The sequence below is a fragment of the Hyla sarda genome, chromosome 4 (assembly GCF_029499605.1).
Source record: "Hyla sarda isolate aHylSar1 chromosome 4, aHylSar1.hap1, whole genome shotgun sequence".
Classification (NCBI taxonomy): domain Eukaryota; kingdom Metazoa; phylum Chordata; class Amphibia; order Anura; family Hylidae; genus Hyla; species Hyla sarda.
In genome coordinates, this window is record NC_079192.1 from 383,302,581 (window position 1) to 383,317,691 (window position 15,111).

At 43.0% G+C, this 15,111-nt stretch overlaps 1 protein-coding gene across 12 annotated transcripts in view; it reads left to right on the forward strand.

Annotated features, from left to right (window-relative positions):
- The window catches only part of FLT4 (fms related receptor tyrosine kinase 4), a 350,628-nt gene that overhangs the window by 284,607 nt on the left and 50,910 nt on the right, over nt 1-15,111 (forward strand). For all 12 annotated transcript variants that reach the window (XM_056516978.1, XM_056516982.1, XM_056516985.1 and 9 more), the window contains 2 exons: nt 1,894-2,011; nt 3,164-3,330. In XM_056516978.1, the coding sequence (XP_056372953.1) occupies nt 1,894-2,011; nt 3,164-3,330 (285 nt within the window). The remainder of the gene's footprint in view (nt 1-1,893; nt 2,012-3,163; nt 3,331-15,111) is intronic.

Here is a 15,111-nt window from a genome sequence, read left to right on the forward strand (position 1 = left end):
CGCTCAGGGTCCCCACCTGAAGTGCTACGATAACTTCCCTGTACACTGAGCACAAGACAATACGGTCAGTTATTGGCCACATCAGTCACATACACTTGCACATGCTTCCTGAAGCAAATAATTGGCTGCAGAGTCACACACAGTCAATGGGGATGTCATTCAGGACTTCCAACAGGGAATCTGGTACAACTGCAGCAGTGCTGGACTGGGAATAAGCTGAGGGTTAAGTGTAGTTTTTTTTTTTTTTTTTTATGATCCTACAAAAAACATGGAAAAGAGCATTATTTTTTTTCATATATTCCTCTCCAAATTAAAGAGCAGTTAAAAAAATGTCTCTTAGTCTGGAGGACCTGTCTGGCATTACACATAGAACTCAGTTGGTCAGTGGTTAAAGGTGAACTCCGGTGGAAACAAGTGGAAATCAACTGGTGCCAGAAAGTTAAACAGATTTGTAAACTACTTCCATTTAAAAATCTTAACCCTTCCAGTACTTATCAGCTGCTGTATACTACAGAGAAAATTGTGTAGTTATTTTTAGTCTGACAATAGGGCTCTTGGCTGACACCTCTGTCAGTGTCAGGACCTGTCCAGATTAAAAGCATGTCCCCAAAAAAAACTCTCCTACTCTGGATAGTTCCTGACAAGGACAGAGGCGTCAGCAGAGAGCACTGTGTCAGACAGAATAGAACTTCACAGATTTCTCTGTAGTATATCTGTAATTTACAAATCTGTTTAACTTTCTGGCACCAGTTGATTGGAAAACATTTTTTTCTCCACCGGAGTACCCCTTTAAGGGTGCTTTCACACTACGATTGTAGTGTGCGGTTGCTGGAATACGGTTTTCTGACAGGACCTAGAACCATGGTATACTGTAACTGTATACGGGGCAAAAATGAGACAACCGGAGTCAGCGTTTGACTCCGGTCGGCTCATTGAAATGAATGGGGTTCAGGCTGGATCCGGCTGGGATACGGGAGTGGTCGGTTTTCGCCCCTCCCAACCGGATCCAGCAACCGTACACTACAATCGTAGTGTGAAAGCACCCTAACATGGGCACTGTAATGTTTAATTTCACCGTTCGTTCCATTAGGTGGAACATTTGTAATAAGAGTAACATAAAGGGATGTTTCTGATAAGTAGAGGTTTTCCAAAACAAATAACCCTTTTAAATGGCCACTTACTGTAGCTGATTTTAAAATGCTCACCTGTTTAGCTAAAATATATGCAGTGTCACTCAACTCTGACAAAATAACAATAATAATAATATTTATAAGGGGTTATCCACTGTTAAAAAAAAAAATATATATATATATATATATATATATAGTGCAGGGGGAACGGATATAAAAAAAAAAAATCCCTATAGCGTCCCAAGGAATTTTTTCTTCGTATTTTACTTCTTCTTGCTCCCAAGACGAGCGATCGATGCAGGACCTGCCAGCTTAGCCAAACACTAGTCACAGGACACCGCTGTGGACTCTAATTGGCTGAGCCAGCAGGAAGAAGAAGCAGAAAGAAGACTGGGAAGCCAGATGGAGTCAAACACAAGCTGCGGGGGGATACAGATAGGTAAGAATACATTGTTTTTTATTTTCCCTCTGTGCCCCAGCACCATATTAGTGTTTTTTTTTTTTAGTTTTATTTATTTTTTTGCTTTTTAAACTGTGGATAAACCCATTAAATTACGGTCTCACAGGATATTTAACTGAATATATTATGCTGACGTTGGCAATTTATGATGTAAGAAGTTTAACAGTAAACCATTGCTGTGAATCATAGACAGTGGACAGATTAGTTTGTATTGTGTCAATTTACAAAGATAAAATACATTTGTGATAAGGCTCTTCACTCTCCATTTCTCATTGGTTTTTCACTATTTTTTTCCTTATGTAGAAACACCTTTTATTTCTGTGGACACCAAGGAGAACACAGTCACTGAAGCCACCGCTGGAGACAAGTTGACAAAACTAGCAATAAAAGTTTCCGCTTACCCAACACCTACGTTTCAATGGTATGTTCACATTGCTGTACTTGCTCCATGCCATGTGCCTACCATCGGGTGTCAAATATTGCAATTTACTGTCAAAGTGCCACCTAGACTTAAAAATGTAGAGGAGCCAAAGGGTTATATCTTGGAATCACTGTTTTAAAGGGGTACTCCACTGGAAAACATTTTTGTCATCAACTGGTGCCAGAAAGTTAAACATATTTGTAAATTACTTCTATTTAAAAATCTTAATCCTCACAGTACTTATCAGCTGCTGTATACTACAGAGGTAGTTCTTTTCTTTTTGAATTTCTTTTCTGTCTGACCACAGTGCTCTCTGCTGACACCTCTGTCCACTTTAGGAACTGTCCAGAGTAGGAGAAAATCCCCATAGCAAACCTAATATGCTCCGGACAGTTCCTAAAATGGACAGATATGTCAGCAGAGAGCACTGTGGTCAGACAGAAAGGAAATTCAAAAAGAAAAGAACTTCATGTGGAGCATACAGCAGCTGATAAGTACTGGAAGGATTAAGATTTTTAAATAGAAGTCATTTACACACTTGTTTAACTTTCTGGTACCAGGTGATTTAAAAAAAAAATGTTTTCCAGGGGAGTACCCCTTTAATTTCTTTAGCTTTTAACCAGATGCTTCCACCATAAGGTGGCAGTGAAGAGCAAGCTCTTTTTCTTCTGGAGGAGAGCTACTCTGCATACTTCTTTTCCCATGGAGCATTGCATAGCATCCCATGGAGCATTGCAGTTTTTAGAGTTCCATTTTTTTCTGATACAGAGATCCCAATCCTCTGCATGAACATAATGCTAATAGATTAAATTGTATCTCCCTGAAGCCACAACTTTTGCTCACTATATGTTATAGCGTCCAGTGCAATATGCAGTTAACACCAAATCTCCTTCTGGGGATGAGTTCAAGGTAGAGAGATACAAACCAACCAATGTGCCTCCAGCTGTTTCAAAACTACAACCCCCAGCATGCCCAGACAGCCTTTGGCTGTTCAGGCATGCTGGGAGTTGTAGTTTTGCAACAGCTGGAGGCACACTAATTGTGAAACATTGCCCTAGGGCTATGTAAGTGATGTATATCAGACAAAGCAGAGCTCAAAATGTTGTCTAATATGGAGCAGTGTAGCATTTCACCTATTCTGTATATTTTCAGGTTTAAAGATGGAAGGCCACTGAGCAGCAATGGAAAGTATCGTCAGTCATTACAGTCTTTGCAGATCAGAGATGTGGTGGAGCAGGATGCTGGGAGATATACGCTGGTATTGAAGAACCAGCAAGCTGGACTACAGCAGTGGGTCAGTGTACGACTGGTGGTGAATGGTAAGCATGAAGTAGGACAGCGAACACATGAGATGTAAAGCGCAAGACTAAAACCTATAGGTATTCATTATAACTATATATGTCTTATATATAATATACATATATATATATATATATTTTTATATACATATATATATATATATATATATATATATACTGCTCAAAAAAATAAAGGGAACACTAAGATAACGCATCCTAGATCTGAATGAATGGACTAATCGTATGAAATATTTTCGTCTATACATAGTTGAAAGTGCTGACAACAAAATCATACAAAAAAATGTATCAATGGAAATCAAATTTATCAACCCATGGAGGTCTGGATATGGAGTCACACTCAAAATCAAAATGGAAAACCACATTACAGGCTGATCCAACTTTGATGTAATGTCCTTAAAACAAGTCAAAATGAGGCTCAGTAGTGTGTGTGGCCTCCACGTGCCCATATAACCTCCCTACAATGCCTGGGTATGCTCCTGATGAGGTGGCGGATGGTCTCCTGAGGGATGTCCTCCCAGACCTGAACTAAAGCATCCGCCAACAACTGGACAGTCTGTGGTGCAACATGGTGTTGGTGGATGGAGCGAGACATGATGTCCCAGATGTGCTCAATCTGATTCAGGTCTGGGGAACGGGCGGGCCAGTCGATAGCATCAATGTCTTCCTCTTGCAGGAACTGCTGACACACTCCAGCCACATGAGATTTAGCATTGTCTTGTATTAGGAGGAATCCAGGGCTAACCGCACCAGCATATGGTCTCACAAGGGGTCTGAGGATCTCATCTCGGTACCTAATGGCAGTCAGGCTACTTCTGGCAAGCACATGGAGGGCAGTGCGGCCCCCCAAAGAAATGCCACCCAACACCATTACTGACCCACCACCAAACCGGTCATGCTGGAGGATGTTGCAGGCAGCAGAACGTTCTCCACAGCGTCTCCAGACTCTGTCACGTCTGTCACATGTGCTTAGTGTGAACCTGTTTTCATCTGTGAAGAGCACAGGACACCAGTGGCGAATTTGCCAATCTTGGTGTTCTCTGGCAAATGACAAATGTCCTGCACGGTGTTGGGCTGTAAGCACAACCTCCACCTGTAGACGTCCTCATACCACCCTCATGTAGTCTGTTTCTGACCATTTGAGTAGACACATGCACATTTGTGGCCTGCTGGAGGGCATTTTGCAGGGCTCTGGCAGTGCTCCTCCTTGCACAAAGGTGGAGGTAGTGGTCCTGCTGCTGGGTTTTTGCCCTCCTACGGCCTCCTCCACGTCTCCTGATGTACTGGCCTGTCTCCTGGTAGCGCCTCTATGCTATGGACACTACACTGACAAACACAGCAAACCTTCTTGCCACAGCTCGCAATGATGTGCCATCTTGGATGAGCTGCACTACCTGAGCTACTTTTGTGGGTTGTAGACTCCATCTCATGCTACCACTAGAGTGAAAGCACCGCCAGCATTCTAAAGTGACCAAAACATCAGCCAGAAAGCATGGGAACTGAGAAGTGGTCTGTGATCACCACCTGCAGAACCACTCCTTTATTGGGGGTGTCTTGCTAATTGCCTATAATTTCCACCTGTCTGTTACATTTGTACAACATTATGTGAAACTGATTGTCAATCAGTGTTGCTTCCTGAGTGGACAGTGGGATTTCACAGAAGTGTCATTGACTTGGAGTTACATTGTGTTATTTAAGTGTTCCCTTTATTTTTTTGAGCAGTGTATATGTATATAAATATATATATATATATATATATATATATATATATATATTATAAGTATATAGTATATATCATATATAATAAAAAAAATCTCAACAGTAAACATTCTTCTAAATTGATAACAATGTAAATGGTATGGATTGTTTGGCTTTATGCAAAAGCATGAAAGATAACTTTAATCGTGTGAATTTAAGTCTACATATACTGTGCTTTAAAGGAGAACTGTTCAGGTGAAAATTATTAGCTCACATAACTTAATGCAAACCACTCTGCAGGCAGCATGTATAGAAGCACTGAACATATATAGTTATACAGTACTGTATATAGTTTTGTTAGTAAATGTCCTCATTCTGGGGTAAAGAGTCCAGTGGGCGGTCCTATTCATTGACAGCTATCTTTATATGCACTCTAAGGATGCATTCAGGCGAGCAGATTCACGGCGTACTTTACGCTGTGCATCCACCATCAAAGGACCCCTACAGGGTGCCATTAGATGTGCCTGCTCGGAGTGGCACTACGAGCAGACACACTGCTACGATATGCGAGTTGCTGCACACATTGCGGCCGCTCCCCATGCTCCCTGAGCTAGGCCGAGAGCAGCCGCAATGTGCTGCAAAGTATACTGCGAATGCGCGCAGCGACTCGAGCATCACAGTGTCTGCTCGTAGCGGCGTATTGCCGCTCCGAGCAGGCACATCTGATGCACCCTGTAGGGGTCCTTCGGCAGCGGATCCGCAGCGTAAAATACGCTGCGGATCCCTCGTCTGAGAGAGAGACTACTACTTAAAGAAGACGTGGTTATTTCTAAAATTGCCATGTATTAGTATGTATTGATAGCTTGGGCGGGAGAGGGGGGGGGTCTTTTCAAATTTTGTTGATCTGATGCCCCACCCCGTTCTGGAGTTATGAAGTGTGTTTTTTCCCTGAATCCGGCAGATGGGTGTGCATAAGTATGATGCGGGCATTCTGGAAGTTGAAGTTTTGCAACGGCTGGAGGCACCCTGGTTTGGAATCACTGACCTGGACAGACCATTTAAAATAACTAAGCCATGTGTTGTTCATGGCATTTTAGAGTACAACACAATTCTTTACTCATGAAATCCTCAAATCTTCATGCACACACTTTGTAAAATGGGGACACATAAAGAGGATCTACAATATGGATCTATGGTGCAATATTGGATCGGTATCACATGAATGAGTAATATAGCTCTGTGCATGAACCCTAAAGAAAATGTCATTATATCTGCATTAATATAAAATTGAGAAAATTTATTGCTAAGCTATGTTCCCGTGACAACCTGTGTTTATCATTAAAATAATTTCAACCTAGGTCCCAGATTCCCGTATAATATAGCTGCTACATAATTGGTGAATTAACTTTTAATTGGGAAAGTTCCAAAATTACTGTCATCCCTCAAGCCTGATCTATACGCCATTCCCTCTAGTACGTGATTGTGCACAGATGTTAAGTGTATTGACCATAGCTGGATAATCTCAGAAGTTAACCTTCATTTCTACAGGGCTTTCTGCAATCCCAAGGTCCCTTAGTGCATCAGCACAAGACTCATAGGGTCAAATAAAGTCTCCTTAAATCTATTTATTTTAAGGGTGGATGAAAGTAAAGGACCAGCACCAAGTCTGGGGTTAAAATATAGAAACATAGAATGATTTGGCCCATCTATTCTGCCCAAAATTCTGGAAACTATGAATTGAGAAAATAGAGAGCAAGAACTCTGTAGATCAAAGACCGATCTTTATATATACATCATAAAGATAAACCATGGGTGGGAAATGGAAAACAAGTACCAAGCACTTCTATCCGGGGTAGCAAAACTTGGTCCCATATCGGGGAACTAATTTTGAACACTGCTATAGGGTGGGCCCCATATCTTCCATGGATGCCACTATATGTATATCATTGAAAAACAATTACTTGGCATATACACCTAAGGAAAGAAAATGAGCGTAATGTGTGCAACTTGCCGAGATGATGTATTCGCTACACATGCAAAACATACATTTATATAAATTGTACTGACAGCATTAGAACATTGTATCTAAATTAAGAACACGTGAAACCCCTTCTGATAATGGACACGTCTGCTCTAATCATTCACGTGAACATGTGTTTTCCATCAGCACATGCCACTGTCATACATGTGGTTCTGATCATGATTTCCGGGTCACCTGAGGTTGTACGTTGTAACATTTAGGATAATTGGAAGTCATATGATAATGGTCATGTTTCTGTAATTGTCAACTCGTGGTAATGACAGTATGGCTGTAAATATCTTGTACTGCTGTAAGCTTCTAATAAAAGAATCCTTCAAGAGATTTCTACAACTCAGAATACCTTTGTATGCGTCATATTTAAAAGCTTATACTGTGCATGTGGGGGGAAAACGAATAGAATGTCAGCAGCTTGTGGAAAAATATCAAGGACCATTGGACACAAGGACTTCAAGTACTTAGCCTCATGGAGATGAGGGCCCTCATCTTGGCCTCTTACCCTTTGATGGTATCTGCTCTTACAAGGTTTCTGCTCTTCAATAGAATCACAAAACACTTGTTCCCAACAAGGGAAGACAATGGAGTACAAGTAGCACTCTCAAAATATTGTGGTGATGTCATGACTGACTGGGGGGACAGGGAGAATGAGCCCTAAACTGACCCTAAAAGCGCTTTCCCTGCCTACCTGCCCATTCACCCTAAATGGTGGATCGACAACTGGGTGCTGGTCCCTTCCTGCGCTAAAGTGCAGTTGGGTAAAAACACATAATATACATAGTCGGTCACAGGCCAGAACAGAAACAGAAAACTACTAGACAACTAGATATACCAGACAGGATACAAATACTAACAGGGAAGAATATAAACAGGCAAACTGAATAGAAACTTAGGACACTGTTCACATTGAACACAAGACAGGAAAACGGATGAGTCTACATAGACTCCATAAACAGACATGAATAAGCTTAACCCCGCAGAAAACCTTTGGTAGGGAATAATCAATACCCCCAGAGCCCCCTACACAAAGGTAAAAGGGATATCTAAAACAGAAATACAAATATAGAACACTGTTCACACTGGACACACAAACTGGACACCCCACTCCACAAAAGGAGCAGCCATTAATAATAAAGCCAAATAGGCTACTGACCAGCGGACACACTCACCATGTGGACAAAAAGCTGACCCAGTAGGAAACGGAAATATAATACATGAAACTCTAGACTAGAACTGGATGAGTCTGAATAGATTCTAGAATACCAAACAATAATATAAAATACAGAGGACAGGGTAGAAGCTAGACTCAGACACAGTGTGAACACAGACAGAGCAGAACAAACAAACATAATCCTAAAACCGACTAATGTAACACAGACTAAGATACATGGAGCATGCTATATAACCATGGCTAAAAACCCAGATAAAATGACAAGATAAATGCAAGGTAAATGCTCAAGCAGACATAGTCAGAATACGGCACAAACAGACATAGTAATATTGCACTCAATAACCAGCACCAGAATGCAGGAGAACTCCGGCTAAATAACTCCACCCGAGTTCTTATTCGTTCAGAGCATTAACTATTCCCTATACAGGTAGAATAGCAAACTGCTCTGAACAAACTAGTGTGTGAATACACACCTAAACATAAAAATACAAAAACAAATAAACGGACATTACAGGTGAGGGTGTGATGAGGGCAGATGGAATTACCCTAGGGGCAGATGGCATTAACCTCTTGTGTTTGTGACACCAGGGCGCTGGATCCTGGGCTAGGCACAGGGGCAAATAATTACTCCGACGCCAAGTTATGGAACAACGCCAGCTTTACTGAGTCAGACAGATGTAACAGTCTATACAGCTTGGCTAGGTCAACAGAGGTGACCAGTGACTTCAGAGACCACAGGATTTGCCGGGATTTATAGTGGACTTGGACAATTTGATGCAGGCCACGCCGACTTGAGACGGGTTGACTTTGACTGACTTGATTGAGACTGACTATACCCCGTTTGTAGTTTACCAGGCTTTTACTTGTACCTGGGGAGTAGTGGACTTATGGATCCGTGGCTGCGTGGTAGACTTTAGGCCCCTTCTGGACTCCAGACACACTATGACAGGACTTTACCTTGCTGCACTCAGCTAAGCAGGAAATAAGAGAGTGAGCTAGCTCCACCCAGGGCTTATATGGGGGAGACTCTGAAGGGTCCCATAGGTCACCCTGTAGGTCACGTGGTCACTGGTACCTTCCTTAGTTACAATTACATGACAAGAGTACTTAAAGGCATAACACATTTTATGTACAGTACACTGGATAACATAGGCACTTAAGGGAATGTACATAGGAGACAGGTGAAGGGGGGCCCAGGGGTCACAGAATGGAGTCTGCCCGACAGGGCAGCAACGGTAAAGGGGTGCAACTTCTGTATTGGGCCACCATAATATGAACAAACTTAGGGGGGCTCTTAATATTGCTAATAGATATTTAAAAGCTGCTCAACCGGGAAACAAATTCTGTAAGCAAGATTAGACTAGCCTGCAAGAGAGTTTGGACCTGAATTTAGGGTAGGGCACTAAAATATAACTTTTAATAAATTCCAATAAAATCCAAAAGCAAAAACAAACCAATTCATGTGATTATCCACCACCAAAACATATCTTGATATTAAAAAGTTGATTATAGAACGTGTCTGGTAAGTGTCTAGGTTGTTCTCCAACATAAACCACCAGTTCACCTGGACTTGTAACAGTCTACGGTATATATAATCAGTATATAATCATAAAGGCATCACAAGTGGTATCTGTATAAGAGTAGAGATTTTCCACTTGTCATAAATACAATCAAGGATGGAATAACATGAATCTGTCATTCATTCCTCTTAGATGGAGAGGAAATACAGAGATACATATATTCTGTAATCTATCATATACATGCATGGAATTCAAGGTGTTTTAACCTGTATAGAATTATAGTGATAGAGATATAGGCATCGTCAGTATAGATTTAATAATACTCATCTGGACCCTAAATGTGATTGATAGCTCAAAAACGTCCCAACACGTTTCTTGCCCCAATCATCAGGGGACGATGGGGGGCAAATGATGGCATAATGACATCTGGATGATATAAAGATGGCTGGTGGGGATATGGTGGAGATAAAGATGATGCTGCCTGATGGTGTTGTCACGACTGTCTGTCTGTCAAACCGACCTATGTAGGGACTTTAATTCTATGAAGTCTTCCATTCTTATGTATGTACACTTCCCCTAGACAAGCCCCAGGGAGTAACATCTCTCCTCTGTACTAGACCATAGGTCTGCCTTCCCTTTTCCCATCCAACATTAGCTAGGCAGTACCTTCTAGTGAGACAGTGAGCCTCCTGTCTGTGCTTCAGTTAGGGTGAGTATAGTAGAGTGAGGGGTAGGTTCCAGAGCAGGTCCATCCTTTTAAGGACGTTCAATTCTGTCTAGGAATAGGGGTACAAGCAGGGACCATATGATAAGGGACAGCAGGTAGTGGCCACACATCCATAGGCCTTTGCTCCCTAGGTCCTCCCCCCCCCCGATCCTCCTACCTGATCCCTTACCTATCCTTTAGAATTTGGTTTTGTTCTGGACTCTACTTATATGTGAGTCTCCAAAGTGTTGGAGCATGTTTATCAAACATACTTTTTTTTACATAAGCTCGTTGTACCAAATTAGTGCTATAATCAACTTTGGTTGTGGATAATCACATGAATTGGTTTGTTTTTGCTTTTGGATTTTAGTGGAATTTATTAAAAGTTATATTTTAGTACCCTACTGTGATACTACTTTTTCGTCGACACTATTGGTGTATATATTTTATTTTTTTTTACCTGAATTTCGAGCCAGTCACTTGTTTACTACCCCTTTCCCGCATGGATTGATGTAACTGTACATCCACCTTTGCAGTGCCTTTCTGTAAAATGGGTGTACCCTTACATTTAGTAGGTGGTGTGGACATTGGAGCTGTGCCTGAACCACCCATTGGATGTTACTGAACACCAATTTGCAAAAAGGTATTACAAAAATTATCGTACAGTCCATCCATAACAGGTGCTCTAAGTGATATACAACTAACTTCTCAATACACTTTTTAACCAGAGACAATTTTTAACCAAATACATTCAGGAAAATAATGTGTGCAAAAAAAAGTTAAAAAAAATAAAAAATTATAATAATAATAATAATAATAAAATATGTTAAAAAAAATATAATAATAAAATATAAAAGTGTTAAAAAATACACTTATGACATTAACACAGACTTAACAACCTGAATAGTAATTCAAGCAAAAATAGAAAATTAGTGGGGAATTCACATCTGTTGTTTTTCATTAAAGGGGTCATCCAGGAACAGAAATACAGAGCTAATTTCTTCCAAAAACAATGCAGTGTCTGTCCCTAAATTGTGTGTGTGTGTTATTACAACTTGGCTCCATTTACTTGAATGGAACTGAGCTGCAATACCATACACAACCTAGACACAGACATGGTGCTGTTTTTGGAAGTAATCAGCTCTGTTTTTCTAATACTGGACAACCCTTCTTCCAAATGTACAACAAGTTTACGACATACAGCAGGGTAAAGACAGACAGGTGTGTGGGGAGGAAAGAATTCTAGGCAATAATCTGTTGGAATAAAGAAATTTATAGAAGACAACAGATGGTGAGTTCTCCACTGAATTTCTACTTTTGCTTGGATTGCTTGTTGCTTTGAACTGGAAGCAAATCTTTTTTTTCCCTATCTGCCTCCCAAAAAATAATATATGTATGTACCCCAAAATGGTACTATTAAAATTTATTGAAAAAATCTAACAACATTTTTATTGTTTCTGACTTTTAAAAATGCCTAAACCTACATAAATAGAAAATAAATAAAAATGTCATGGCTGTCAGAATGCTGCATAGCAAAAGAAAAAACTTCTTGCGGTCATAAAGGTAAAAAAAAAAAAAAAGCTATATAAAAAAAGGAATATGTTTTGAATTAAAACATCTGAATGACACAATACAACTCAAATAGTATAGTCCTACAAAAAGAGAAAAAATGGGTGGCACTCTGTACGATTTTGGTAGTGCAGTGTTTCCTAACCAGTATGTCCGGAGCTGTTGCAAAACTACAACTCTCAGCATGCCCGGACAGCCTTAGGCTGTACGGCATGCTGGGAGTTGTAGATTTGCTAAAGCTGGAGGCACAGAAGAAGTGTGGTTCAACAAAATATACCAGCAAAATAAGATTAAGACTTTTTGAGTTGTTCCATATCGACAAACAGGAACACCTTAAAGGGGTACTCCGTGGAAAACATATTTTTTTTTAATCAACTGGTGCCAAAAAGTTAAACAGATTTTTAAATGACTTCTATTAAAGAATCTTTACCCTTCCAGTACTTTTTTGCAGCTGTATACAGAGGAATTTCTTTTTTATTTTTTTATTTCTCTTTTGTGTTGTCCACAGTGCTCTCTGCTGTTACGCCGAGCGCTCCGGGTCCCCGCTCCTCCCCGGAGCGCTCGCTACACTTCCCTCACTGCAGCGCCCCGGTCGGTTCCACGGACCCGGGGCGCTGCGTTACTACCTCCGGCCGGGATGCGATTCGCGATGCGGGTAGCGCCCGCTCGCGATGCGCACCCCGGCTCCCGTACCTTACTCGCTCCCCGTCAGTTCTGTCCCGGCGCGCGCGGCCCCGCTCCCTAGGGCGCGCGCGCGCCGGGTCTTTGCGATTTAAAGGGCCACTGCACCGCTGATTGGTGCAGTGGTTCCAATTAGTGTTTACACCTGTGCACTTCCCTATATCACCTCACTTCCCCTTCACTCCCTCGCCGGATCTTGTTGCCCTAGTGCCAGTGAAAGCGTTCCTTGTGTGTTCCTTGCCTGTGATTCCAGACCTTCTGCCGTTGCCCCTGACTACGATCCTTGCTGCCTGCCCCGACCTTCTGCTACGTCCGACCTTGCTTCTGTCTACTCCCTTGTACCGCGCCTATCTTCAGCAGCCAGAGAGGTTGAGCCGTTGCTAGGGGATACGACCTGGTCACTACCGCCGCAGCAAGACCATCCCGCTTTGCGGCGGGCTCTGGTGAAAACCAGTAGTGACTTAGAACCGATCCTCTAGCACGGTCCACGCCAATCCCTCTCTGGCAAAGAGGATCCACTACCTGCCAGCCGGCATCGTGACAGTAGATCCGGCCATGGATCCCGCTGAAGTTCCTCTGCCAGTTGTCGCTGACCTCACCACGGTGGTCGCCCAGCAGTCACAACAGATTGCGCAACAAGGCCAACAGCTGTCTCAACTGACTGTTATGCTACAACAGTTACTACCACAGCTCCAGCAATCATCTCCTCCGCCAGCTCCTGTACCTCCTCCGCAGCGAGTGGCCGCTTCTGGAATACGACTATCCTTGCCGGATAAATTTGATGGGGACTCTAAGTTTTGCCGTGGCTTTCTTTCCCAATGTTCATTACACTTGGAGATGATGTCGGACCAGTTCCCCACTGAAAGGTCTAAGGTGGCTTTCGTAGTCAGCCTGCTGTCTGGAAAAGCCCTGGCTTGGGCCACACCGCTCTGGGACCGCAATGACCCCGTCACTGCCTCTGTACACTCCTTCTTCTCGGAAATTCGAAGTGTCTTTGAGGAACCTGCCCGAGCCTCTTCTGCTGAGACTGCCCTGTTGAACCTGGTCCAGGGTAATTCTTCCGTTGGCGAGTATGCCGTACAGTTCCGTACCCTTGCTTCAGAATTATCCTGGAATAATGAGGCACTCTGCGCGACCTTTAAAAAAGGCCTATCCAGCAACATTAAAGATGTTCTGGCCGCACGAGAAATCCCTGCTAACCTACATGAACTCATCCATCTTGCCACTCGCATTGACATGCGTTTTTCCGAACGGCGTCAGGAGCTCCGCCAGGATATGGACTCTGTTCGCACGAGGCGTTTCTTCTCCCCGGCTCCTCTCTCCTCTGGTCCCCTGCAATCTGTTCCTGTGCCTCCCGCCGTGGAGGCTATGCAGGTCGACCGGTCTCGCCTGACACCCCAAGAGAGGACACGACGCCGCATGGAGAATCTCTGCCTGTACTGTGCTAGTACCGAACACTTCCTGAAGGATTGTCCTATCCGTCCTCCCCGCCTGGAAAGACGTCCGCTGACTCCGCACAAAGGTGAGACAGTCCTTGATGTCTACTCTGCTTCTCCACGTCTTACTGTGCCAGTGCGGATGTCTGCCTCTGCCTTCTCCTTCTCTGCTGTGGCCTTCCTGGACTCTGGATCTGCAGGAAATTTCATCTTAGCCTCTCTCGTCAACAGGTTCAACATCCCGGTGACCAGTCTCGCCAGACCCCTCTACATCAATTGTGTAAACAATGAAAGATTGGACTGTACTATACGTTTCCGCACGGAGCCCCTTCTAATGTGCATCGGATCTCATCACGAGAGGATTGAACTGTTGGTCCTCCCCAATTGCACTTCTGAAATCCTTCTTGGACTTCCCTGGCTTCAACTCCATTCCCCAATCCTGGATTGGTCCACTGGGGAGATCAAGAGTTGGGGGCCCTCTTGTTCCAAGGACTGCTTAAAACCGGTTCCCAGTAAACCTTGCCGTGTCCCTGTGCTTCCTCATGTAACCGGTCTCCCTAAGGCCTATATGGACTTTGCGGACGTTTTTTGCAAAAAACAAGCTGAGACTCTACCTCCTCACAGGCCTTATGATTGTCCCATTGACCTCCTCCCGGGCACTACTCCACCCCGGGGCAGAATCTATCCTCTGTCCGTCCCAGAGACTCTTGCCATGTCTGAATACGTCCAAGAAAATTTAAAAAAGGGCTTTATCCGTAAATCCTCCTCTCCTGCCGGAGCCGGATTTTTCTTTGTGTCCAAAAAAGATGGCTCTCTACGTCCTTGCATTGACTACCGCGGTCTTAATAAAATCACGGTTAAGAACCGCTACCCCCTACCCCTCATCTCTGAACTCTTTGATCGTCTCCAAGGTGCCCATATTTTTACCAAACTGGACTTAAGAGGTGCTTATAATCTCATCCGCATCA